The following is a 24,226-nucleotide window of genomic DNA, read 5'->3' as shown; positions in this document are numbered from 1 at the left end:
GAGAACACCCAGGAGAGCTGACATCTTTCAAGTGCACAGTGATGTGTGGGTCCATTGGCTGTAGCTGGTGACCAAGGATCTGTCTGCAAGCAGAGTGGAGTCGGGCTGGTCCCAAGAGCAGCTGAGGCATGGAGGTAGATCACAGGACAGGGAGGGAGGACAGAAGAGGAGGAGGGTGAGCTGTGGAGGACCACAGGCAGGGAGGGGGATGGAGGGGGATGATGAATGGGGTTAGATGAAGTTATGGGGTTGGTCCCCATGGTGGGATTATTGCCCTTATGAGAAGAGGAAGAGACGTCAGAGCTCACTCTCTCCGCCAAGTTGGGACACAGAGAGAATGTGCCATCTGTTTACCATAAAGAAAATCTGTTAGCCAACATGGAACCTGCCAATACCTTCATGTCGAACTTGCAGCCCCTAGAACTCTAAAATAAATGTCTATGTTTAAGTCCCCCAGTCTGCGGTCTTTGTTTTGGTGGCCTGAGCTGACTGAGACTTTGGGTAGCTCAGGTACTGGTCTGTGCTCAGAGCCTGGGTTTCCCACTGGATACAGGCCTGGGTGTAGAGGGCATAGATGGGGTGAGGATGTGGCTCAGCCCTCAGGCTGTGGGTGCCAGGCAGGAACATAATGCTCTGGTGCTGGCTCAGGAGCAGGGGCTCCTGGGTGATGGTGGGCAGACAGCAGCTCCCCCATCACCTAACCCTTGTGGGTCAGCCTCTTCCCAAGAGAGGCCCCAGGACTCCTATCAGATGGCCTTCTGTGGCTCCCCATTAGGCCCCTGCTAAGCGAAGCCCACCTCCTCTCCTCGGTGGGCCCAGTATCCCATTCACCCTTGTCCCCGCGCCGGAGTCATGGGGATTGGGGGCAGCCATCCTGGGGTGTGAAGCATCATGTGCCACCCACACGTCCTGCCTGCTCACCCCTTGGGGCTGGGTCCCTAGTCCCTGGGAAGTGAAGGTCTCAGGATGGGGTATCAGAGACCCTCACTCCCATGTAAATATGCCACGGACACCCAGCCAGGCCAGGTGCTGCCAGGAGTGACCAGGGATAAAGAACCTATCCCGGTCGCGTGTGTGGTTAGGGTGGAGGGGCGCCGACCCTTGGGCACCTGTGCTGGTCTCCTAGCTGCTTGCGTCTACCAAGAGGCTGCAGGACTCTCAGGTGACTGGTCATCTTGGGGTGGTTCTGTTCCCCTCTGGGGGATGGTCCTGGGTGCTCCTGGGGGTGGTAATGGATCCCCCATTCTCCTTCCCTCCCTGCACTCCAGGATGCTGGTCTGAGCAGGGGTCCTCACGAGTTGGAGCCCCTGCCCCACCCACACCATTACTGGAACACACAGGCCTCCTCCTCCCCCAGCCGCCCCAAGCCTCTGCCCTTTGCCTCCCTGGGGCCAGGGGTGAAACCAAATCTGGGGCAGTGACACCCAGGCTATTTTGGAGCTGGGCTGGGCGGGCTGGTGGTGGTGGGGGGCGGGGTGGGGGCGGGCCCAGTCTCCTTCAGCTGATAGCACCCGCCTGTCCTTTTGTCCCTGTCCAGTTTCAGGACCGGCAGGAGTGCGGGCTGCTGGGTGGGAGCTTTGTCGGTCCTGGGCCCTCGGAGGGAGGTGAGACCCAGCAGCCCCTGCCCCAGCATCTGAGCGCCTCGCCTGGGTGCTGCCCAGTGCCCCTGGTAGAGACAGGTGAGGAGGCAGAGAGCAGGTGGGGTGGGGGGCCATCCAGTGCCCCTGAGGATGGCTCTGCTGAAGGTCACGGCTCTGGGGGATGGAGGGACCCGGGGTAGGGTTTCAGCCAGTCGGTGCTGCTCCTGGGGTTGGGGCCATGGATTCCAGCCCCTGCCCCGCTGGTGAGCTGAGCCAGACCCTCGTGTGGGGAGGGAGCAGCTGGGGGAGGAGGGGGCTTCAGAAGCACCCACCTCCTCCTTTGCCCAGTGCCCTGAGGGTCTGGCTGGCCCTGCCCCCAGCTCTGTTGAGATGGATGCCCGCTGACAGCTGGGGCTATTTTGGGCCTGTTGGCTCAGCGGAGGGGACAGCCAGAGGGCCAGTGACACCTGACTCCAGGAAAGAATTTTCCCTGGAGTTCAGGAAGCTGGAAGGCCCAGGGGTCTCAGGGGAAGGCACAGACTGCAGGAGCTTCCCTTTGAAGTCTTTTCTGGAAAGGTGTGGGGGCCACAGGGTTGGGGGCAAGCTGGGGGGACAGGGCTTCTGGGAGGGGGCCACTCAAGGTTCTGTTATGAGGCTGTGAGCCACTTCCCACTCTGGATTCATCTGGAAAATGGCCCAAGACCCACAAGGACCCCAAGTTCTGGAAAAGCAAGGGTGGAGGGGCTGTGGGTGTGGCATGGGTCAGCCACAAGGCTCCCTGGCAGGCTTGCAAGGGGGGAGGGTCTTGGCCTCAGAGTGAAGATCCTGCCAGTGTCAAGCTGGGGCCTCCAAGGGGCTAAGGAGCCTGAGTGGGGTCCACAGGGAACTGCCTTCCCAGGTGGGCCTCTGTGAGAGGACGGGGCTTCCTTGAGAAGCTGGGGTTGAGGTCCTGGCCCAGGCTCTCCTCCTGAAACTCCTGTTCTTCCCTTGTGGCTGCAGCTCCAGTAGCCCCAGCCCCCAACATGGCAGGGGGAGGAGGAGGACACTGCAGGTGACCCTGTGCCCAGAGGGGCCTTGGGTGGTCACCACCCCACACTCAGCTTGGATGAAGGCAGCTCCAGAGTCCTGGGGCATACCTTGGGGTGCCTTGGCCCTGCTGCCCAGTGGGGATGCCTGCCTGGTATGGGGTGTCAAAGGGGTGTCTTGTCTGGGTGAGCTCCCTTAGACCTCCGTGGTTCTGCCGCAGTGAGGGTGGGGCATATAGGTCCTAGACAGGGAACGCATCCCCGGTGGCTTTAGAGGTTCTTGGGGGTCTCTGCCCACCCCTCTGCACCTGCTGAGAGCTGGTTCCCCCTGAGCATGTGCAGAGATGAGACCCTCCCCCCAATCCTTGTCCTCCTGGCCCCCAGAGGCTGCCAGCTGTGGAATCGGCCCCCTGCCCCCTGCATATACTCGCTTATGAGCTCAGAGCAGTTGTCTCCCACAGCTGCTCTGGGTGTGGCAGGGGGAGGATGCCATGTCCTGCCTTGGGGAACCCACAGAGCTCCTGTGTAATTCAGGAGGCGGTGGTGTGCTGGGAAGAGCCCAGAACTCAGGGCCCTGGGGAACTGGTGTCAAAGTAATCTTTCCACAGAGGGACACTGAGGCCCAGGAGGGTGTCCATGGAGGCGGGTGGCCACCTGCCCAGGTCCTTCCCAGGCCAAGAGCCCAGCCAGGCCATAGGGGAGCTGGGGGCGGGGCAGAGGTGCTGACTGCACAGTGAGTCAGCAGGATGGTCCCAGCTCACCTCCTTGAGGGGGATTAAGGGGATTAGGTCCTAAATCACAGGATGGGGAGCTGGAGGGCCTGGGGACATTGCCCCATTTGTCCCATGGTGGGCAGCCCATGCTGATGGCCCGGCTCCTGGGGTGAAGAGAGTTAAGGCACTTGGGGACAGCCCAGGTCCATTTGTGCTGGCTCTCTTTACAGAAGCTCCTGTGTAGGCAAGGCCCAGTTTCACCTCACCCACCTGTGCTGGAGGCCAGCGGTGCCCAACCTGGAGTGGGCAGAGGCCAGAGTCAGCCTGGGGCCTTGGGCATTGATGGTGCCAGCCCCATCCCTGCAAGGTGTCCAGTCGGCAGAGCCACAGCCAGTGGAGTCTCAGCTAAGATCTGTAGAGTGACTATGTTACCTGCAGGAACCCCAGGTGGGCCTGGCTAGCCGGCCCGCCCATTCTCAGCCTGGAACTCCTTGGCTCTGTCTGGGGGAGTCTCTGATTGTCCTCCACAGACACACCATTGACTGACTGCCCCTGACCCTCCCCATTCCAATTCCCGGGGGAAGGAGACAGGCACTCAGGGCGAGGGGGGCGTGGGCAGCCCTGTGTGCTGGAGGAGCCCCCACCCCCCAAAGCTGCAGGATTTCCATTTTTTGCTCATTGATGAGCACACCCCCTCAGAGGTCCAGAGGAGGTGGGGGGAATCCCAGGAGAGGTGAGATGTGACCCAGCCCAGGACAGCTTCAGGCAGGACAGGTCCTGTGCATAGGGCTCTCTGTTGTGGAATGCCCAGTGAGGAGGGCTAGGCAGCTGTGCACACAGACTGCAGTGCAGCCCAAACGCTTGGGTGGGGGAAGTCACCGAGGTGGGAGGATGGGGAACAAAGGGGGTATGCCAAGCAGAGGGCTCGGACGAGAGTCTGCTGGGGTGAAGAACCTGTGACCTCTGGTGTGCCTTAGAGAGAGGGGACAGGCCAGTAGTGGGAACTTACTGTGAGCTTCCACAGCCAGGCCCTGTCAGAGTGCAGAGAGTGGCCTCTCTGTGACTGGGGGAGACTAGGTAGGGTGCAGTTTCAGACTCTAGGAAGCAACAACAGTGTGTGGGGAGGGGACAGGACACCTGCTGGCAGTTGGAGTGGCCCGGGAGGGACAGGGAAGGAAGGTCTTTGTGATGAGGTACAGCGTGGCACATGCCGCACAGGGAGGAGGGCAAGCTTGGTGTTGGTGTGGTGTTTTGGGGCAGGTGCTCAGCTGGACCTTGAGCTGGGGCAGCAGGTCTGGCGCTGGGACGAGAGGGAGGAGACGCTCCTGCCAATGAAAAAGAGCCCATTTGGGGGGTGGGGGTGGGGCCAGAAAAAGGCAAATCGGCACTTCTGGACTACCATACCATCTGGTGATGCTACCTGCGGGGATGGGGTGTGTCAGGGGAGATGGCACCCGGATGGAGAAGAGGGGCCATGTGGAGGGCTTTACCCTGGATTAAGCTGGATTTTCTGGGACAGGTGAAGTGGCCACGTGGGGAAAAGGCGGGGGGCTCTGAGCACAGCAGGGTCTCATCCCCACTCTGGCCTTCCCCCTCACCCCACTCGCAGGTTCCCCCGCCTCCCCTCACCCCCACCATCATGGATCACTCCTCGTTCAGCGGCGCACCTCGCTTCCTAACCCGGCCCAAGGCCTTCGTGGTGTCGGTGGGCAAAGACGCCACGCTGAGCTGCCAGATCGTGGGTAACCCCACGCCGCAGGTCAGCTGGGAGAAGGACCTGCAGCAGGTGGAGGCGGGCACTCGCTTCCGCCTGGCCCAGGACGGCGACCTGTACCGCCTCACCATCTTGGACCTGGCGCTGGGCGACAGCGGGCAGTATGTATGCCGTGCACGCAACGCCATTGGCGAAGCCTTCGCGGCGGTCGGCCTGCAGGTGGACGCCGAGGCAGCGTGCGCCGAGCAGGCACCCCACTTTCTGCTGCGGCCCACATCCATCCGCGTGCGCGAGGGAGCCGAGGCCACCTTCCGCTGCCGCGTGCGCGGTTCGCCGCCGATGTCTGTGAGCTGGGCCAAGGATGGGCGGCGCCTGGGCGCGCTGGACGCTCCCCGAGTGCGTGTGGAGGCGAGCGGCGAGGCAAGCGCGCTACGCATCCTGGCCGCGCAGCCGCGCGACAGCGGCACTTACACGGTGCACGCGGAGAACGCGCTGGGAGCCGCTAGCGCCGCCGCCGGGCTTTCGGTGGACACGGAAGCAGACACAGACTGCCCGCCCGGGGCCTCCACAGCCATGCTCCTGGCGCATCTGCAGCTGCGGCGCGAGGCCATGCGCACCGAGGGAGCCCTGGCCTCGCCGCCCAGCGCCTGCACGCGCACCTGCACAGTGACTGAGGGCAAGCATGCGCGCCTCAGCTGCTTCGTGACGGGTGAGCCCAAGCCTGAGATAGTGTGGAAGAAGGATGGGCAGCTGGTGGCCGAGGGCCGGCGACATGTGGTGTACGAGGACGCGCAGGAGAACTTCGTGCTCAAGATCCTCTTCTGCAAGCAGTCAGACTGTGGCCTCTATACTTGCACGGCGTCCAACATCGTGGGCCAGACCTACAGCTCCGTGCTAGTCGTCGTGCGAGGTGAGCTCCTGGCGCCGGCCACAAGGTCACTGCGCGCAGTAAGCACAGGCAGAGGCTCCTCCCCAGGCCTCCTGTCTTTTTCTTCCAGCGGCGGCTGCTGCTGCCATCTCCCCACCCTGTGCCTGTCTGGTAGAGGAATCCGTGGTTGGAGGCCTTGGCAGCTCCCGCTGTTCTGTTCCATTGTCTTTGTGAGAGTAACACGAGTATACAACCAAGTGCTTTGTCACTAACACCCCCTCCCTCTGGGAGATGGTCAGGGTGCCCAGTGGCTGAGCCTGCTCTCTCCAGGCTGAGGGTGACCCAGGCTCTCCACCCCTCCTACAGGATGCTAAGGGGGTCTCCCTGGCAGAGCTGGAAGGAGGGCAGGAGCAAGGGCAACCCTTGTGCTGTCGGAGGCCTCAGGCTGGGGCTGCACCAGGGTGTAGCTTGAAGGTAGCTGTGGGTCAGTTTGCAGGCTCATGTCCAGGTCTGGGGGCTCCCCCAGGGCACTGGGGCACCTGTAGGCAACACCGTCAGAATTTGCTGGAGGGCTGTTTACTCTTGTTTCCTCTAAGACCAGCCTCTTGAAGTGGTTGGAGTCCCACCTCCACTTTTTACCAGCTGTAGGATCTCCAGCAGGGCGCTTCAACCTTCGTGTGCGTGCCTCAGTTTCCTCGTTTTTCACACGGAAGTGCTCTCCTGGAGTTGAGCAATTTTGCAGGCCAGTACTTGTCCAGTGGCCTCACTGCTGTGTGAACCCAACCCATCCTGCCTGTCCAGGACCAGCTTAGGGGCCTGCTCAGTGGGGCTGCTTGCTGTGGCTTCACCTGCGTCATTTCTCCTTTTCTCTTCCAGACTTCTCCTTATATTTTGGGGGAGGGGGCTCTTTCCTTTAGGTTCTGTTCTCTCTCCTCTGTCCTCCCTCCTTTCCTATACCCCTACCTCCCTCTGTCCCCTCCTTACAGCTCCTCTGCCCCCCCATCCACCACCCTCTGCCCCCAAAGCCCCTCCAGCCCCTGTCCTGGCTCCCTGCCCCCACCCCAGCCTTACACCTCCCTTCACCTGCCCCCCTCCTTCCCCTCACTCTCCTCCCCGCCCCCTCCGACACCCCTCCTGCCTGCCCCTCTTCCTCTCCTCGCCCCACTCACCTGACCTCTTTTTCTGCAGAGCCCAAGGTACCCTTCAGAAAGCGGCTGCAGGACCTGGAGGTGCCAGAGAAAGCGTCGGCCACGTTCCAGTGTGAGGTGCCGCTGCCTCCCGTGGAGTCTGTGTGGTACAAGGAGGAGACGCGGCTGTGGGCTAGTGCCAAGTACCTCATCGAGGAGGCAGGCGCCGAGCGCCGGCTGACCGTGCTGAACGTCACCTCCGATGACGATGCCGTGTACATCTGCGAGACGGCAGAGGGCAGTCGCACGGTGGCCGAGCTGGCGGTGCAAGGTGGGCGGGCAGGGGGCCCAGAGACCGGGCAGAGGGTCCGGGTCTCACAGGAGCTGGGCAAGCGGCGTAGGTAGTGGGCGGGTGGGGCGGGCAGGACCCTGGAGCGAGGGGTGCGTCAGGAAGGGGTGGGGTGGGCGCTCGGGGACAGGGGCTGAAAGGAGGTAGGGGTGGGACAGGCCCACAGGGGTCTCTCTGACCAGCTGCAGCCCTTACCCCTCCCCTTCCCCACTGCTCGTCCGCCCACCCCAGGCAACCTCCTTCGAAAGCTCCCGAGGAAGACAGCTGGGCGAGTGGGAGACACAGCCGTGTTCTGTGTGGAGCTGGCCAAGCCAGAGGGCCCCATCCGCTGGCTGTGGAACCAGCAGGAGGTGGTGGCCGGGGGCCGAGTGGCCATTACTGCTGAAGGCACGTGCCACACACTGACCGTCTCCCAGTGCAGCCTGGACGATGCCGGTGAGGTGGCCTTTGTGTCTGGGGGCTGCCGGACGTCAACCCAGTTCTGCGTGTCAGGTAAGGGCCTAGGGAGTACCTGTCACACAGAGGGTCCCCTGGACCCTGCTCTGAGTTGTCGCCTGTTGCGGGGAGCGCCGTGCGGGGCAGGGAATGCCTAGGCTGTAGCTCTGGTTCTCTGGGGCTCATGGTTTGTTTGACACCCTCCTCCACTGTGGTCACACTAGGCATCTGCAAAGTAGGAGTCCTGGTGGCCCCCCACCCTGTGAACCAGATTAGAAAGTGCAGGTTGTTCTAGAAGCACAGCGTGTAGGGGGTGACACTGCAGGTGTCTCCACTTTCTGTGGCCTTTGGTGTTGAGATTGGCTCCCCCAGGGTCAGCCCTCTGCTGGGGACAGGGACCCTGCACGTGGGTCTCAGCACCCTTGGAAGGGTCATTGTGCCTCAACCATCATCCAGCCCAAGATCCCAATGCACAGATGGGGTCAAGGCCGAGGACTGAAAAGAGTTCCTTTCCAGGCCACGTGGACAGCTCAGGGTGGCCCCTGAGGCCCGGGCACACTTTCCACTGCAAACAGAGAAATGGCCACAGAGCTGAGACTGGGGTTATGGGCTCACAGCGTCCTCTTGGGCTGGCAGTCCCCTTGGGCTGAGGCCATTTCAGACCACCAGGGCAGTGCCCCCGGGGAGGGCTGGGAATTCTGTGACAACCCCTTTATCCTACTGTGACCTTGGACCCAGGGCTTGGGGAGGGGGCTCCCAGTTGGTGACGTGGGCCCGTGCTCTGCTCAGCCCCCAGAAGGCCGCCCCTGCGTGCTCCTGAGGCCCCTGTGGTGAAGGCCAGGACAGAGAGCTCCGTGACCCTTGGCTGGTCCCCACCACCCCATGGGGACCGCCCTGTTGCTATCGACGGCTACCTGGTGGAGCAGAAGAGAGTGGGCACCTACCCCTGGAGCCGGTGCCACGAAGACGAGTGGGTGGCTCTGCCGGAGCTGACTGTGGCTGGCGTGGCCGAGGAGGGGGACTTCCAGTTCAGGGTGTCAGCTGTGAACAGCTTTGGCCACAGCCCCTACCTTGAGTTCCCAGGAACTGTACACCTGGGTAAGTGTGGAAGGTTCTGTTTTCCCCGGCACCCTGGTAACAACCTGTGGGGCCGTCTGCCCCTGAATCACCCAGACCCAGAGTGTGGCCCAGCCTTGCAGACGCCAGAGTGACTCATGGGTCCTCTTTACGGTAGGGGGGTGGGCCCAGGGTCCTGATGCTACTGAAGACTTTTTTTTGTGGGAAGGCCAGGGGACCCCAAGACAGGACTTGAGCCCCCCAGGAACCTATCTGTATCCACCAGCCCCGGGACACTGGGCTACACAGCTGCCCCACCACACTGGGTTTGTGGGATCTGAAGGGGATCTCAAGTGGCTATAACTTGTCCTCACTCCACCCTGCCTCTGACTTCAGCTTGTGGTCTCCATGCGCTTGTCCAGTGGGCTTCCTAGAGCAGGGGTTATTTGGGCCCAGGCATTGGAAGAGAGGAGGGCAGGGGCCCAGCTCCTTCCTGAAGCCCCCATCCCACAGCCCCCCAGCTGGCTATGAAAACACCTCTGAAGGCGGTAGAGGCAGTGGAAGGCGGCGAGGTGACCTTCTCTGTGGACCTCACTACGGCCTCAGCAGGGGAGTGGTTCCTGGACGGGCAGGCGCTGCAGGCCAGCAGCATGTACGTGATACACTGTGATGGCACCCGGCACGCTCTCACCATTCGCTTGGTGCCTGTCAGCCTGCACGGGGCCGAGCTCAAGTTCGTGGCCAATGGTATCGAGAGCAGCATCCGCATGGAGGTCCGAGGTAGGAGGACCCCGTCCCATGACCCTGGGGCCCCTCTGAGCCCCGTTTCCTCCGGGAGTGGGGGCAGGATGGGATCCCTGGGCTCTCAGGGCTCAGAAGATCTGTCGTTGCTACTGGGGCAGGCGGGCTGCTGGGTGAAGTGGGGCCAGGCGGTGGGGGGTGCAAGGTCACCGGGTGTGAGTGGAAGAGGGGCTAAAGTGTCCCCGATGGCGCCAAGCTTCAATTCTCTGTCTGTGTGGCCCCCCTTCCCTTCCCCTTCTCCCCTCCTCCCTCTTTGTTGATTCCTTCTCCCACGCCACTTCTTGTCCTGTCTCTGCCTTTCTTGCCTCTCTGACTCCCCTCCACCGTATCTGGCTCTTCCCGCTCTGTTCACTCTGTCTCATTCCACTCCCCCCTGTCCACTTCCCCCTTCATCCACACCCGCTTTGTCCACCTGTCTGTGACTTCCAGCAGCCCCGGGGCTGACGAGCAAGTGTCCGGCAGCAGCCGTGGCAGCGCGGGAGGTGCTGGCCCGGCTGCATGAGGAGGCCCAGCTCCTGGCTGAGTTATCGGACCAGGCTGCAGCTGTGACGTGGCTCAAGGACGGATGCGCACTGTCTCCAGGCCCCAAGTATGAGGTGCAGGCGTCAGCCGGGCAGCGGGCACTGCTAGTGCGGGACGTGAAGCGAGAAGACGCGGGCCTGTATGAGTGTGTCAGCCACGGGGACCGCATCGCCTACCAGCTACTGGTGCAAGGTGACACCAGCGTGTGTGTGTTCATGTCTTCCCTGGACTGTCGCCATGGCCAGGGCCGTGCATTCTGTCCCCCAGCTCTGGATAGGCTCTGGGGGACCTGGGTAGCAGGAGCCGCTGTTCTCTGTCCCCGTGGGGACGGTGGGGGATCAGGGGCTCTGCCAACCCCCTGAGGAGGGTGGGGAGTCAGATAGGCTCAGGTGACTCTGTGGGGAGGGCAGGGGTGTGTGTGGGTTGCTCAGCCCACCCTATGGAGACAGTGAGGGGATGGAATGGAGGCAGGTGACCATGTGGGGAGGGCAGTAGTCTGGGCAGCTCTGCTGACCTTGTGAGGAGGGTAGGGGGTCAGGGCAGGCTCAGGTGACCCCTGAGGGTAGGGTGGGGAACCAGGGTTGGGAGGGTAGGGGTCAGGGACTCTGCTCAGTAGGGGAGGAGCTTCCTATGAGTGGGTGGCACTTGGGTGGTTGAAAGTCAGCAGCTGAGGCTGGCCCTGTCTCTGAAGGGGGCTAGGTTTGGGCGAGGGCCAGTGTCTCCCATGATCCTGAAGCCCCGAGCACCTTCATCTGCTAGCTGCCTGGGCACGTGTGTGGTTAGGGCTTTGTCGGCCCCCTGACCTGCCCATGTGCCCTTGTAGGCCTCACATCTTTTTTTGCACAAGGACACGGCTGATGGCTGTGTGCACGCCACAGCCGGGGGTTCAGCCCACTCTGAATATGAAACTTCAGAGGCCCACGTGTGTGCACACTGGTACAAGGATGGCGTGGGGCTTGGTCACTCCTGCCGGTGCTTCTCACAGGAGGACATGGGCACACGGCACTGGCTGGTGGCTACCTCAGTAACCGTGCAGGATGAGGGCACCTACTTGTGCCAAGTGGGCGAGGACTCTGTGGACTTCCGGTCGCATGTCTGTGGTTAGTGCACTGCCTCCCAGGCTTGGTGTGTGGGGAGCAGGTCTGGCTGCATCCAGCTGTGCAGCACTTGCAAGGCCAAGTTGTCTCTCCCTTCATTTCTTCTGAGAATACTTGGGGATAGGGGAAGTTACTTCTGAATTTGGCAGTTACTTCTGAAACGACCCATGAAATTAATATATATATGTGTGAAGAATGCAGGCCTGGAAAATAAAAGATAAGAAGGAAATTTAAAGCCCTCATCCTCTTTTTAAAGATGAGGAAATGAGGCAGAGCAGACCTAGAAAGTGCTAGAAGTGTCCTTGGAAGGTTAGATTTGGATCTTGGTGAATCTGAGGCCCTGGCTCCTTCTAGAAGCCATTGAGATCTCATGGCAGATTCTCCAAGTCCAGTTCTGCCCCATCTTGGCCCTCAGAAGGGTCTCTGCCATGCTGCCCATGCCTCCTTCCATCTGAGCACAGGCACTGGGGCTGGGCTGCCCATCATGGAGTTCTGAGGCTGCTTCCCATCACACCCAGGAGGGGTTGGGGTACTTGGACTACCTGTGCCCATGGAGGGTTCCATGTGCAGCACCTGATCACAAAGGATCCTCATTGGGGGGGGGATCTGAGGCTGCCTGGAGTCTAGAGCAAAGCTCTGTTATGGCTCCAGGACTTGGAAAAACCTCACCTTGGCAGAGCCTCTGCTGTGTATCCCTCCCTGTCGCCAGAGCCCTCAGTGATGTTTGCCAAGGAGCAGCCAGTACTCAGGGAGGTACAGGCTGAGGTGGGGGCCAGTGCTACACTGAGCTGTGAGGTGGCCCAGGCCCAGACGGAGGTGACATGGTACAAGGATGGAAAGAAGCTGAGTGTGACCTCAAAAGTGTGCATGGAGGCCAAGGGCTGCACCCGGCAGCTGGTGGTGCAGCAGGTGGGGAATAGGGACGCTGGGGAGTACAGCTGTGAGGCCAGGGGCAGAAAGTCTCCTTCTGCCTGGGTGTCACAGGTCAGTTGATGAAGCAGACATTTGACCATTTCATAGGAACAGGCCTGGAAGAACCAGTCTTGTTTTCAGTGTAGGTGACGGCAGTGCTCAGCTGACTCATCAGGCCCGTATCAGTTATACAAATAACCCCAGAACTTCGTGGCCCAATGGAACAATCTGTGGGCAGGAATTCAAGCAGTGCTCAGCATGGGTGGCTCATCTCTGCTCCACATGGTGTTGACTGGGACAGGAGGATCCAGTCTGACCTCATCTGTGTGTCTGATGTCCCAGTCAGGGGGCTGGCTGTGATGGCAGGCCTCTCTCTTCTAGTGATGTTGTCTGGGCTCATTCCTGTCTGGGACCATGCTGTTCTCTCCTCCGGGGCTATGCTCTCCTTGTGACATCTCATTCTTAAGGCCTCTTTCTCCATGTGGGTAGCCTGAGCTCCTTCATATTCTGGCTGGGTTCCTTTTAGGGATTAGGAGATGCTACAGGGTTTGTTAAGGTTTGTTTTCACCAGTCCCAGAATATTACATTCTGCATGTTTTATTGCACAAAGCCAGACATAAGGCCAGCCTAGTTCCAAGGAGTTGGAGAAGTAGACCTCACTGTTGATGAGGAGTCCCCTGGTTAATTGGGGACAATTTCTAACAATCTACCACAAGGACACAGGCTCTATCTGTCTAGATCTTTGCTTTCTTGAGCATAAGATAAAGATCTTTCTAATGCTTATTGCCTCACGGTCAAAAGATGGCTTCCATAGCTCCAGCCATCATGTTCAAGGTGGGAAGAACATGTAAGGATTGTGTGTGTGTTTGTTTCTTCCTTTTCACTGCTGTGCAGTAAATTATCACAAACTTAGTGGCTTAAAATAATGCCCATCTGTTAGTTCACAGTTCTATAGATCAGAATTCAAGATGTGGATTCTGGATTCTCATTTCAGGGTCTCAAGGGCTGGAATCCATGTGCCATCTGGCTGAGTTCCCTCAGGGTCCTTTTCCAAGCTCATCCAATTTGCTGGCAGAATTAATTTCCTTGTGGTTCTGGGTCTAAGGCTATTTCCTGGCTGGCTGGCAGCCAGGGGCTGCTCTTAGGTCCTTTGCCACATGGACCCTCATGTCCATTCACTCTTATGCTTCAAATCTCTTTGGCCAAAAAGAACCCCCTCCCTTCTAAGGTCTCACCTGATTAGGTCAGGCCCAGCCAGGATAATCTCCTGTTAATGAACTCATAGTCAACTGATCTGGGACCTACATTCCTTCTGCAGAATCCCTTCACAGCAACACCTGGATTAGTGTTTGGTGGAATAGCTTGGAGAAGGTGCATGCATACTGTGGTGCAGGGATCTTGGGGCAGTCCTACCTAGCACAGGGTGTCACCTGCTCTTTCTTCTATTCAGAGAACAGATGCTCTCTGAGGAGCCCACAGCAGATTTTCCCTATGCCTCCCAGTACTGTGTGGGTCTGATGGCCATGCCTTGCTCAGGTACCTGGGAAAGTGAGTCCCTAATCTTCCAGCTTCAGCAGTGGAACATTGAGGGTGGTAGAGGTGGGCATGTGGTGGTGTGGCTTGCCTGGTTCTACTGAGGGATCTGTCCTGCGGCACTGGCCTGTGCCCACACCAGGGTGGCTGTGCCCTGGTTTTGGACACTGACTTCGAGGCAGATTGTGGAGGGATCAGAGTGGACAGGGTCAGACCTCACTCCTGCCTCTTAGGAGACAGGTGACCTTAGGCAAGTCATCAGTGTCGTGTCCCCCTGAAGTCTGTCTGGAAACTCAGATTGTGGCCTTAACTGGAAATGGGGTCTTTGCAGACAACATCAAGGAAAGGATCACAAGATGAGATGACCCTGGATTAGGGTGGGCCCTGATTCCAATGACAGGTGTCCTTTGAGAGAAGGAGGAGGGATATTCATGATACAGATACATGGGGACATGGCCAATGACAATGGAGGCAGAGATTGGGGTGATGCAGTCACAAACCCAGGGATGCCTGGAACCACCAGATTATAGCCATCCTGGTGGATGTGAGGTAGTATCTTATTATGGTTTTGATTTATATTTCCCTGATGACTAATGATGTTGAGCATCTTTTCATATGTATTTGGCCATTTGTATATCTTCTTTGGAGAAATGTCTATTCAGATCCTTTGCTTGTTTTTAAATTATTTATCTTTTTATTACTCAGTTGAAAGAGTTCTTCATATATTCTGGATAGTATAGCCTTATCCTAATATAGTATAGTATAGCCTTATCAGATATATGATTTGCAAATAGTTTCTTCCATTCACTTTCTTAATTGTGCCCTTTGATGCCCAGAAGTTTTAAAATTGTGATGAAATCTAGTTTATCTTCTTTGGTTGCTTGTGTGTTAGGTGTCACATCTAAGAAGTTGTTGCCCAATCCAAGGTCAAGTAGATTGACACCTATGTTTTCTTCTAAGAGTTTTCCAGTTTTAGCCCTTGTATTTAGGTATTTGATCCATTTTGTGACACTTTTTGTGTATGGTGTGAGTTAGGGGTCCAACTTCATCCTTTCCATTGGATATCCAGTTGTCCCAGCATCATTTGTTGAAAAGAATTTTTCCCCATTGAATTTTCTTGGCATCCTTGTTGAAAGTTAATTAACCATTAATTATTTATTTCTGGACTCTCAGTTTTATTCCATTGATATATATGTCTACCACAGTCTTAATTATTGTAGCTTTGTGGTATGTTTTGAAATTGGGAAGTGTGAGTTCTTTAACTTTTTTTTCAACATTGATTTGGCTATTTGAGGTCCCTTGCATTTCCACATGAATTTTAGGCTCATCTTTTTTAAGTTTTGCAAAAAAGGCAGCTGGTATTTTGATTGGGATTGCATCAATATGTGTAGGTCTATTTGGGGAATATTGCCATCTTTTTATTTTATTTAAAAAATTTATTTATTTTTATTTATTTATTTTTGGCTGCGTTGGGTTTTTGTTGCTGCACATGGGCTTTCTCTAGTTGTGGCGAGCAGGGGCTACCCTTCATTGGGGAGCATGGGCTTCTCATTGCAGTGGCTTCTCTTGTTGCAGAGCACGGGCTCTAGGCATGCAGGCTTCAGTAGTTGTGGTGTACGGGCTTTGTTGCTCCATGCATGTGGTATCTTCCCGGACCAGGGATTGAACCCATGTCTCCTGCATTGGCAGGCAGATTCTTAACCACTGCACCACCAGGGAAGTCCCCAAATGACTGGTATCAGATTTCTTTTTTAATTTTATTTTTTTGGCTGCACCGTGTGGCATGCAGGATCTTAGTTCCCTGACCAGGGATCACACCTGTGCCCCCTGTAGTGGAAGTGCAGAGTCTTAAACACTAGACCACCAGAGAAGTCCCCTTTGCCATCTTAACAGTGTTAGTCTACTAATCCACAATATGAGATGACTTGCTATTTATTTTGGTCTTTTAAATTTCTTTCAATTATGTTTTATAGTTTTTAGTGTGCAGGAATTGTGCTTATTTTGTTAAGTTTGTTGCTAAGTATTTTATTCTTTTTGATGCTACTGTAAATGGAATTTTCTTAATTTCATTTTTAAATTGTTCATTACTAATGTATGGAAATAGAATTGTTTTTTGTATATTGGTCTAGTATCCTGCAGCTTCTCTGAATTAATTTATTCACCCTATTAGTTCTTTTGTGGATGCCTTAGGATTTTCTATATACAAATCATGTCATCTGAATGTAGTTTTACTTCATTTCCAGTCTGGATGCCTCTCATTTTGTTTTTGATTACTGATTACATCTCTTTACTTGTTATAGGTCTATTCAGATTTTTTCCATTTATTCTTGTGTTAGTTTTGATAGTTTATGTGTTTCTAGGAATTTCTCCATTTCATCTAGGTTATCTAATTGGTGTGCAGTTGTTCATAGTATTCTCTTTTAATCCTTTTTATTTTTGTAAGGTCTTTATTGGTGGCCCCAGTTTTCTTTTCCTGATTTTAATAATTTGAGTCTTCTATCTTTTTTCTTGGTCAGTCTAACTAATATTTTGTCAATTTGGTTGATCTTTTCAAAGAACCACCTTTTGGTTTCCTTGATTCTTTCTATTGTTTTTGTATTCTCCATTTCACTTACCTATGCTCTAGTCTTTATCTTCTTCTAAGTTTGGGTTTAACTTAACCTTTTTCTTGTTTCTTAAGGTATGAAGTTAGGTTATTGGTTTGTGATCTTCTTTTTAAGATAGGCTTATAACTTATAGCTATGGATGGCAGGAAACTGAATACTGCTTTCACTGCACCTCAAGTTTTGGTATGCTGTGTTTTCATTTTCATTTATCTCAAAATATTTTCTAATTTTCCTTGTAATTCTCCTTTGAGTGTGTTGTTTAATTTTGACATACTTGTGAATTTTCCAGTTTTCTTTCTAGTATTGCTGTCTAGTTTCATTCCATCATAGTCAAAAAGATCCTTTGTATGCTTTCAGTCTTTTTAGATTTATTGAGACTTGTTTTATGGCCTAACATGTGGTCTGTGTTAGAGGATGTTCCATATGTGCTTGAGTAAAATATGTCTTCCGTTGCTGTTGGGTGGAGTGTCCTCTGTAAGTCAGTTAGGTCTAGTTTCTTGTATAGTGTTATTCATATCCTATTTCCTTATTGATCTGTCTGGTTGTTCTATCCATTATTGAAAGTAGAGTACTGAAGTCTCTATTCTTGGAGAACTGTCTATTTCTCCCTTTAATCTTTTAGTTTTCATTTCATATATTTTGGAGCTCTCCTGTTAGTTGTGCTTATGTTTATAGTTGTGATATCTTCTTGATGAATTGACCCTTTTAATCAATATATAACATCCTTAATCTATATCTGTATATATTAAATATAATGTCTTGTAATGTTTTTTTCCTTTTGCTTGACATTAGTATAGCCACCTCAGGTCTCTATTGATTGCTATATGTATGGAGTATCTTTTCACTTTCAACCTATTTGTATCTTTGGATCTAAAGTGAATCTCCTGTAGATGGCATTTAAAAAATTCATTTTGTATTAAGTTAATTCTTATAAGGAAGTGTTTCTTTCTGCTATTTTACTCTTTGTTTCTTATATGTCGTATCTTTTTGCCATTATTTTCTCCATTATTGTCATTTATGATTAATTTATTTTCTCTAGTGTGCCATTTTTGTTACTTTCTCATTTCTTTATGTATATGTACATTCATTTTTTCTTAGTGATTACCCTGTCATTAACATCTAACTTTGTAATAATCAAGTTTGAAATTATATCATCTTAGTTTCAGTAGAAATATTCTGCTTCTTTACAGGTTGTGCCCCAAGCTGAATGTTGTTAATGTCACAAGTTATGTCTTTATACATAGTGTGTCTGTTAACTTTATAGTTTTATAATTATTGTTTATGCATTTGTATTTTAAGTCATATAAGAAATAAAAGGAATTATCTAAGCACCAGAAGAATGATCCAATATAAATGAGAGTTGGAACTTACAAACAAGAGCAAGATTAGAAGATCAGAAGTTCCACCCAGGAACTTCAGATGATAGAAAAACAATCTGAAAGAATATGTCAAATAAGTCTACTTAAAATGATTAAAGAGATGTATGGAAGACTAGAAAATGTAAGAAAAAGTGAAATACTAGGAAAAAGAACAGGCAGATTTAGAAAACCAAATGAAACTTCTTGAATAAGAAACATAGCTTTTGTAATAACAATTCAGTGGAGGGATAAACAGCAAATTAGACATAGCTGAAGATAGAATTATTGAATTGGAAGATAGATCTGAGAAAATTACTCAGGATGAATCACAAAGAGGTAAAAAATAAGAGATAATGACAGACACAGAGAAGAGAAGTAGAAGGCCACACGTATGTCTAAAAGGACTTCTAGGAGAGACTAGAGATAATGAGGAAGATGAAATGATGAAAGAAATAATGTGGAGAAATTTTAGAAATGGTAAAAGACATGAATCCTAAACTTCAAGATTCATAAGAAATAATGGGAATTGTAAAAAAAAAAAAAAGTCACCATCTAATGAATTCCAGAAGCCCAAAAACCAAGAGGAGATCTTGACCTCCAAAGGGAAAAAAGATTAATGGGATGATAGTTATTCTTCCTGTAGATTTTTCAACAGCAATGAAGAGCACAGAAAAGATGGTATAGTCTCAAAAGTACTGAGGGAAAATAACTGTTGATCTAGAATTCTGTATCCAGCTAAACTATCATTCAGAAGTTAAGGTGAAATACAGACATTTTCAGAGTAAATGGAGAGAATTTATCATTCATAAAATCTCACTGAAAGAATTACCAATGAATATACTTTATAAATAAGAAAATAAAGTCTAGAGTAGTAGAATGGGTTCTAGAGCAGCAGTCCCCAACCTTTTTTGCACCAGGGACCAGTTGTGTGGAAGACAGTTTTTCTATAGACCAGGGAGGGGGGATGGTTCAAGCGGTAATACGAGCTATGGGGGGGACGGTTCAGGTGGTAATGCAAGCGATGGTTCAGGCAGTAATGCAAGCTATGGGGGGATGGTTCAGGTGGTAATGTGAGTGATGGGGAGCAATGGGAAGCAATGGGGAGCAGCAGATGATGCTTCACTTGCTCACCCACTGCTCACCTCCTGCTGTGAGGCCCAGTTCCTAACAGGCTGTGGACTGGTACTGGTTTGTGACCGGGGGGTTGGGAACCCCTGTTCTAGAGTAATGTGATGTCAAGCAAATACAGTAAGTTAATAAAAAGCAGCATCTGATTCTCAAGGCCAAGGATTTGATTACACCAGTGGTGACTGGCCTGCTAGAAGTTGTAGACTACATCAACATATTAATGTTCCTGTGACTCAGGGGTATTGCCTGTTCTTGGTGACATGGTATAAGAAATTCTCCCTGAAAACACCAATGCTGTGATATGCCAGCCACAAATTATGCCTCTCTTTGTTAGGGTAATTATGAGATCACAGGTGCTAAGTAGATGCCAGAGCCTGAATTGTAACATATACCAACGTGAAAATTATTGAACTGGGAGCCTTCAGATTCTGAGAACTAACCTGTTTCCTGCTTTGTACATCTTCTGAGTGTGAAGTTCTCTGTGTTGAGAAAGCTAGGAATAGGACCGGCTTGTGGCCAAGGCATTATGGTTTTGAGATCCAGAAGGTGGGCCTTCATCCAATTCTAGAAATTTGATTGTCTCGTCTTCCTCCCTGTCCCAAGAGGCCACACTGATATTTGCCAAGGAGCATCCAGCATGCAGGGAAGTGCAGGCTGAGGTGGGGGCCAGCACCGTGCTAAGCTGTGAGGTAGCCCAGGTGATATGGTTCAAGGAGGGAAAGAAACTGAGTTCAAGCTCAAAAGTGTGTGTGGAGGCCAAGAAGGGCTGCACCCCGAGGCTGGTGGCACAGCAGGTAGGCAAGGTAGATGCTGGGGGAGTACAGCTGAGAGGCCAGGGGCTGGAAGGTCTCCTTCCACCTCGACATCACAGGTGGGTTCCTTAAGGTCCTTCTTATGTTCCTCAGGTTAATCATTAGGGAGTGGGGGTGTGTGGTCATGCCACCTAAAAGTGTGTTTTCTCACAAAACTTACCACATAGCAGCTAGCAGGTATTAATTTCATGCCAAGGGCCAGATTTTATGAAGTGCTTCTTGTCTTTTTACTTGTATAAACTTCACAACCACCTTGGGAAGAGGAATTCTGATTATTCTCATTTTAAGATAAGGCACAAGGAAGTTCCATAATTTGCCAAAGTTCACATAGCCAGAGAATTACAGAACCAGGATATAGGCCCAATATTCTGAGGGCTATTTTCTCTGGCTATCAAATTACAGTTTAACAATCCCCTGCCCATATTTAAAAAAAAAATTTAAGAGACTATTCCACTGTCTTCCAGATTCCATGTATTTTTTTGGAATATCAACTGTCAGATATATTATGTTCCCTCAAGGGAACAGGTTTTTCTTTTCCTGTTATTTTTAAGGTATTGTTTTTGATTTTGATTTTCAGCAGTTTACATTGATGAACCTAGGTGTGATTTTCTTTGTATTCATCCTGGTTAGGGTTGCAGAGCATTTTGAGTCGTGGATTTTTGTCTTTCCTCAGTCATAGAGTGTGGTTTCTCACATGTCTCATATGTATCACTCTTTCTCTCCACCTCTTAATTCTTTTTCTCTCGCTGCTTTAGTCTGGATATTTTCTTTAGATCTGTCTTCCAGTCCACTAATTTTCTATTCTTCTATATCTAATCTGTGTCAAACCCATTTATAGTGTGTTTACTTTCAGTTATTGTATTTTCCAGTTTCATAATTTCTTATAGATTCTAGACTCTGTAGTAAAATTTTTGTATTTGATACATTTTCTTTTCTTTCATATTAAAGAAATATTATCATGGTTATATCCTGGTCTGATCATCTGATATTGCTTTTTTTGGATTTCTATTCACTCTTGTCCTTGGCATGCCAGTGAATTTTCAGTTGACTGTCAGACATTGTTTGAGAAAACTTTTTGAATATGGATGATGTTATCTTACTTCAGACAGAGGATCAGTATTTCCTTTGCTAGGGAGGGAGAGAACAACTAAGAACTTTAGTCTATTCAAGGACTGCACTGACTCAAAGCTGCATTGCAGTTTTGATCAGGGTCACCTATCTCTGGTTTGCCCTCATTCCTGGGCATAGTCCTCCAAGGATTTCTACAGAGACTTGGGGTATGGATGGGGGTCTCTTTTCAGGCAGACACTCAACTCTAATCTTTGTTTCTTTGGTAATTCAAGGTGCTAAAAAGTCTGCTATAGTTTTCAGAGATTTTCTGCTTGGCTTTGTAGTCTCCTGGACCATGCAGTTGTGGAGCTCCTCAAACATCTTGAGGGGAATGTGGCTGAGTGTGGGGCTCAATTCTACAAGATCTCTTTTCCCTGGAGGCTTGGCTCCCCAATCTCTAACTTTATCTCTCTGCTCACACAAGGTGTACATAGCATGACCAGTTTTCCTGTTTCGTAGTAGCAGCCCTATGCCTTTTAGTGTCATGCTGTACTAAGGAGCAGCAGTGTCCAGTGTGGTTCCAAAAGTGCAGTCCCCTTTTAACTTCCTCACTCACTTCACATCTATCCTTCTAGGAGAGCCCTGGCCCTAGCTCTCATCTCTGTTAGAATGACTCCCCTCAGCTTTCATCAAAGCTGCCTCCCTTTTATCATTTAGCACTTCACCTAAACATTACTCCTTAGCAAGATTTTCTCTGACCACCAAATCTAAGTCACCAGTCAGTCCCTTCTCTCTAGCACGTCACTCTGTCTTATTTCATCACAGCATTCACTGTAGCATTACATCATTGTCATGTTTGTATGTTTGTTTGTTTTTCCTCAGTAGAAGGTAAGATCTGTAAGAACAGAGACTGTGTTAGTTTCCAGCGATTGTGTAGCATTCCCAGCTACCACCATAGTGCCTGCAGATAATGGGCCCTCCATTGACATTAGTTGCATCAGTAAATGAATGAATGAATGAATGACTGCATCTACAGCATGGACTCTCTGAGATCCTATATGTATTTATTTTAGTTTAATGGAGCATATACAATTATTACAATTGATGATATCAGCTACTGGTAAGGATGTGGAGAACTGGAACTCCAACACACTGCTGGTGAGAGTGTAAGTTGGTACAAAAATTTTGGAAAACTGGAACTATCTGATAAAACCAAAAGCAGATGTTCCTGTGTTCCAGCAGTTCTGGTGCCCTAAAAGATATGTAAAAGAATGTTCATAGCAACTTTACACATCATATCTCCAAATTGAAAACAACCCAAATGAACCACAAGAGAAAAAGGAAAAGTAAATTGTGGTGCTCGCTCATACAACAGAATCCTGTTTATCAGTATGAAAGAACTGACTGCTGCTACATGTATAATGTGGATAGATCTTACAGACATTATGTTGAGTGAAAGAAAAGAGACCCAAAGAACACATAATGTATAATTCCATTCATGTGAAATGAAAGAACAGACAAAAGTAATTGATGGAGGTAGAGGTCAGAATAGTGCTTACTTTGGGGGAGTGGTCAGTAGTGAAAGGTGAGCTGGAAATGTTCTGTTTGTTGATTTGTTTTGGTCACATGGTGATAAGTACACCTAAACTTCATTGAGCTGTATAAATGAATTAGTGCACTTTACATGTGAGTTATACCTAGAAAAATGTAGAATAGTTTGTGGAGGGCATACCATAAGCTTGGGTCTGGGGATACAGGTGCACACAATGCAACCTGCCTGCCAGAGGTGACTGTCACAAGGGAAAGACAATGAACTAGCTGTGACAGATGCTAGAATAACTTTGGCCACTTTCCTCCAGCCTTAGGAATTGACCTTGAGTCAGAACATCACCAAAATGTACACTTGAGATACATGTTTGTAAACACAACTCTACACCTTCCTGGGCACATAGCATCACTGGCTCCAAGGAGAAAATTTACTGAACTCTTAAGTTTTGATCTCACAGGCTGGTACCAGCTTTGTATCTCTGACACTGTGTGCCCCTTTCTGTGCCCAGAGTCCTCTGCGGTGTTTATCAAGGGGCAGCCAGCACATAAAGAGGTGCAGGCCGTGGCAGGGGCCAGCACCACACTGAGCTGCGAGGTGGCCCAGGCCCAGACGGAGGTGATGTGGTACAAGAACAGAAAGAAGCTGAATTCGAGCTCAAAAGTGCATCCAGAGGCCAAGGGCTGCACCCGGAGGCTGGTGGTGCAGCAGGTGGGCAAGGCTGACGCCGGGGAGTACAGCTGCGAGGCCGGGGGCCAGAAGGTCTCCTTCCACCTGGATGTCACAGGTCAGTCCTTGGAGGTAGTAACTTAGCCTTGTGTGGAGGTGATGGGACTGGCTTGCATCCTCCAACAGACCCTATGATCTTCCCACTAGACTTCATCTCTTTTAGCCTTCCGTCCTCCCACCTCCCATTTTCATACCCATGGCTGGGCCAAGGGAGGCTGGATGGGCAGGTTGTGAACAGAAGGGATAATGGTGTTCCTATAAACCCTGAGTGGTGTTTCCACACAGTAATGCACAGTCTTCAGTTTCCAGCATCTGCCCAGAACCTTCTGGGTGTTCCTTGGTGTTTGGGACTCTGGCTCTGTCTTGCACTTGGAGTCTGAGGTAGACCAGATGTCTTTTAACTGTGGGTATGTGAATTTGCTCCTCCTGGATGTCCTTACAGCTCCTAGACGCTGTCACCTAGCAATGCATGTGGGTTCACACTAGGGAGAGGTGTTTGAATTTCATTAAGCCAGGACAAGGGGTAATTTCTGCCACACAGTCATATTTGGATTTGTCTCAATACTGAACTTTGGATTTTCAAAGTTTTAGGTGTTCTGAACACTCTTTCTTCCTTGCACATGGATATAGAAGTTATCTGTGCATCTACATGTAACAAAATCTAGATCCATTTTTCTTGCAATATGTGTGCAAAGTAAACAGAGACCAGAGGGTTGGTCGATATGTGCCTGAGATATGCACATGTGAGGTCTGGAATTCTCTTTTCAAAGTAAATACTGATTTCCTTTTGTTTTCTGTTAGAACATTCTATGTCAGAATTCCCCATGGAGTCTGATTTATAGATTTAGACTTGGAGAGGAATAGTAGCTTCTCCTATACCAACATGTATGTATCTTTTAAGAATGGTATTTTAGAAGAATATGACAATATTTTTTCATGGCAATAAATGTGAAAGGTTTGACAAATTGATCAAATTCTTAGAAAACTATATAAAAAGTGACACAAGAAACATTCAACAACTCAAGTAGTCCTATAATCTTTTAAATAATCGGAACCATAATGATAAATCTTCTCATAGGGAAAGATCTAAGCCCAGTAGTTCCACTGGTAAATTATATGAAATACTTTGGAAAGAAAATCCATGTTCATGGATATTCTTCTAGAGAATAGAAAAAGGAGATAAACAGTCTCTGATTTGTTTCATGTAGATAGCATAACATTGATACCAATATCTGACAAAAAAATTGTAAGAATTAAAATTACAG

The 24,226-nt window shown here is 51.0% G+C and overlaps 1 protein-coding gene across 1 annotated transcript in view; it reads left to right on the top strand.

The window, feature by feature from the left end:
- The first annotated feature begins 1,525 nt into the window (after positions 1 to 1,525).
- The window catches only part of OBSCN (obscurin, cytoskeletal calmodulin and titin-interacting RhoGEF), a 167,458-nt gene continuing 144,757 nt past the window's right edge, over positions 1,526 to 24,226 (top strand). The window contains exons 1-8 of the mRNA XM_059063315.2: positions 1,526 to 1,679; positions 4,928 to 5,942; positions 7,089 to 7,358; positions 7,608 to 7,868; positions 8,601 to 8,909; positions 9,381 to 9,647; positions 10,098 to 10,382; positions 22,744 to 23,019. Of these exons, the coding sequence (XP_058919298.1) occupies positions 4,958 to 5,942; positions 7,089 to 7,358; positions 7,608 to 7,868; positions 8,601 to 8,909; positions 9,381 to 9,647; positions 10,098 to 10,382; positions 22,744 to 23,019 (2,653 nt within the window). The 5' untranslated portion in view covers positions 1,526 to 1,679; positions 4,928 to 4,957. The remainder of the gene's footprint in view (positions 1,680 to 4,927; positions 5,943 to 7,088; positions 7,359 to 7,607; positions 7,869 to 8,600; positions 8,910 to 9,380; positions 9,648 to 10,097; positions 10,383 to 22,743; positions 23,020 to 24,226) is intronic.

Source organism: Kogia breviceps, chromosome 4 (assembly GCF_026419965.1).
Source record: "Kogia breviceps isolate mKogBre1 chromosome 4, mKogBre1 haplotype 1, whole genome shotgun sequence".
Taxonomy (NCBI): domain Eukaryota; kingdom Metazoa; phylum Chordata; class Mammalia; order Artiodactyla; family Physeteridae; genus Kogia; species Kogia breviceps.
This window is presented reverse-complemented; position numbering and strand designations above follow the sequence as displayed.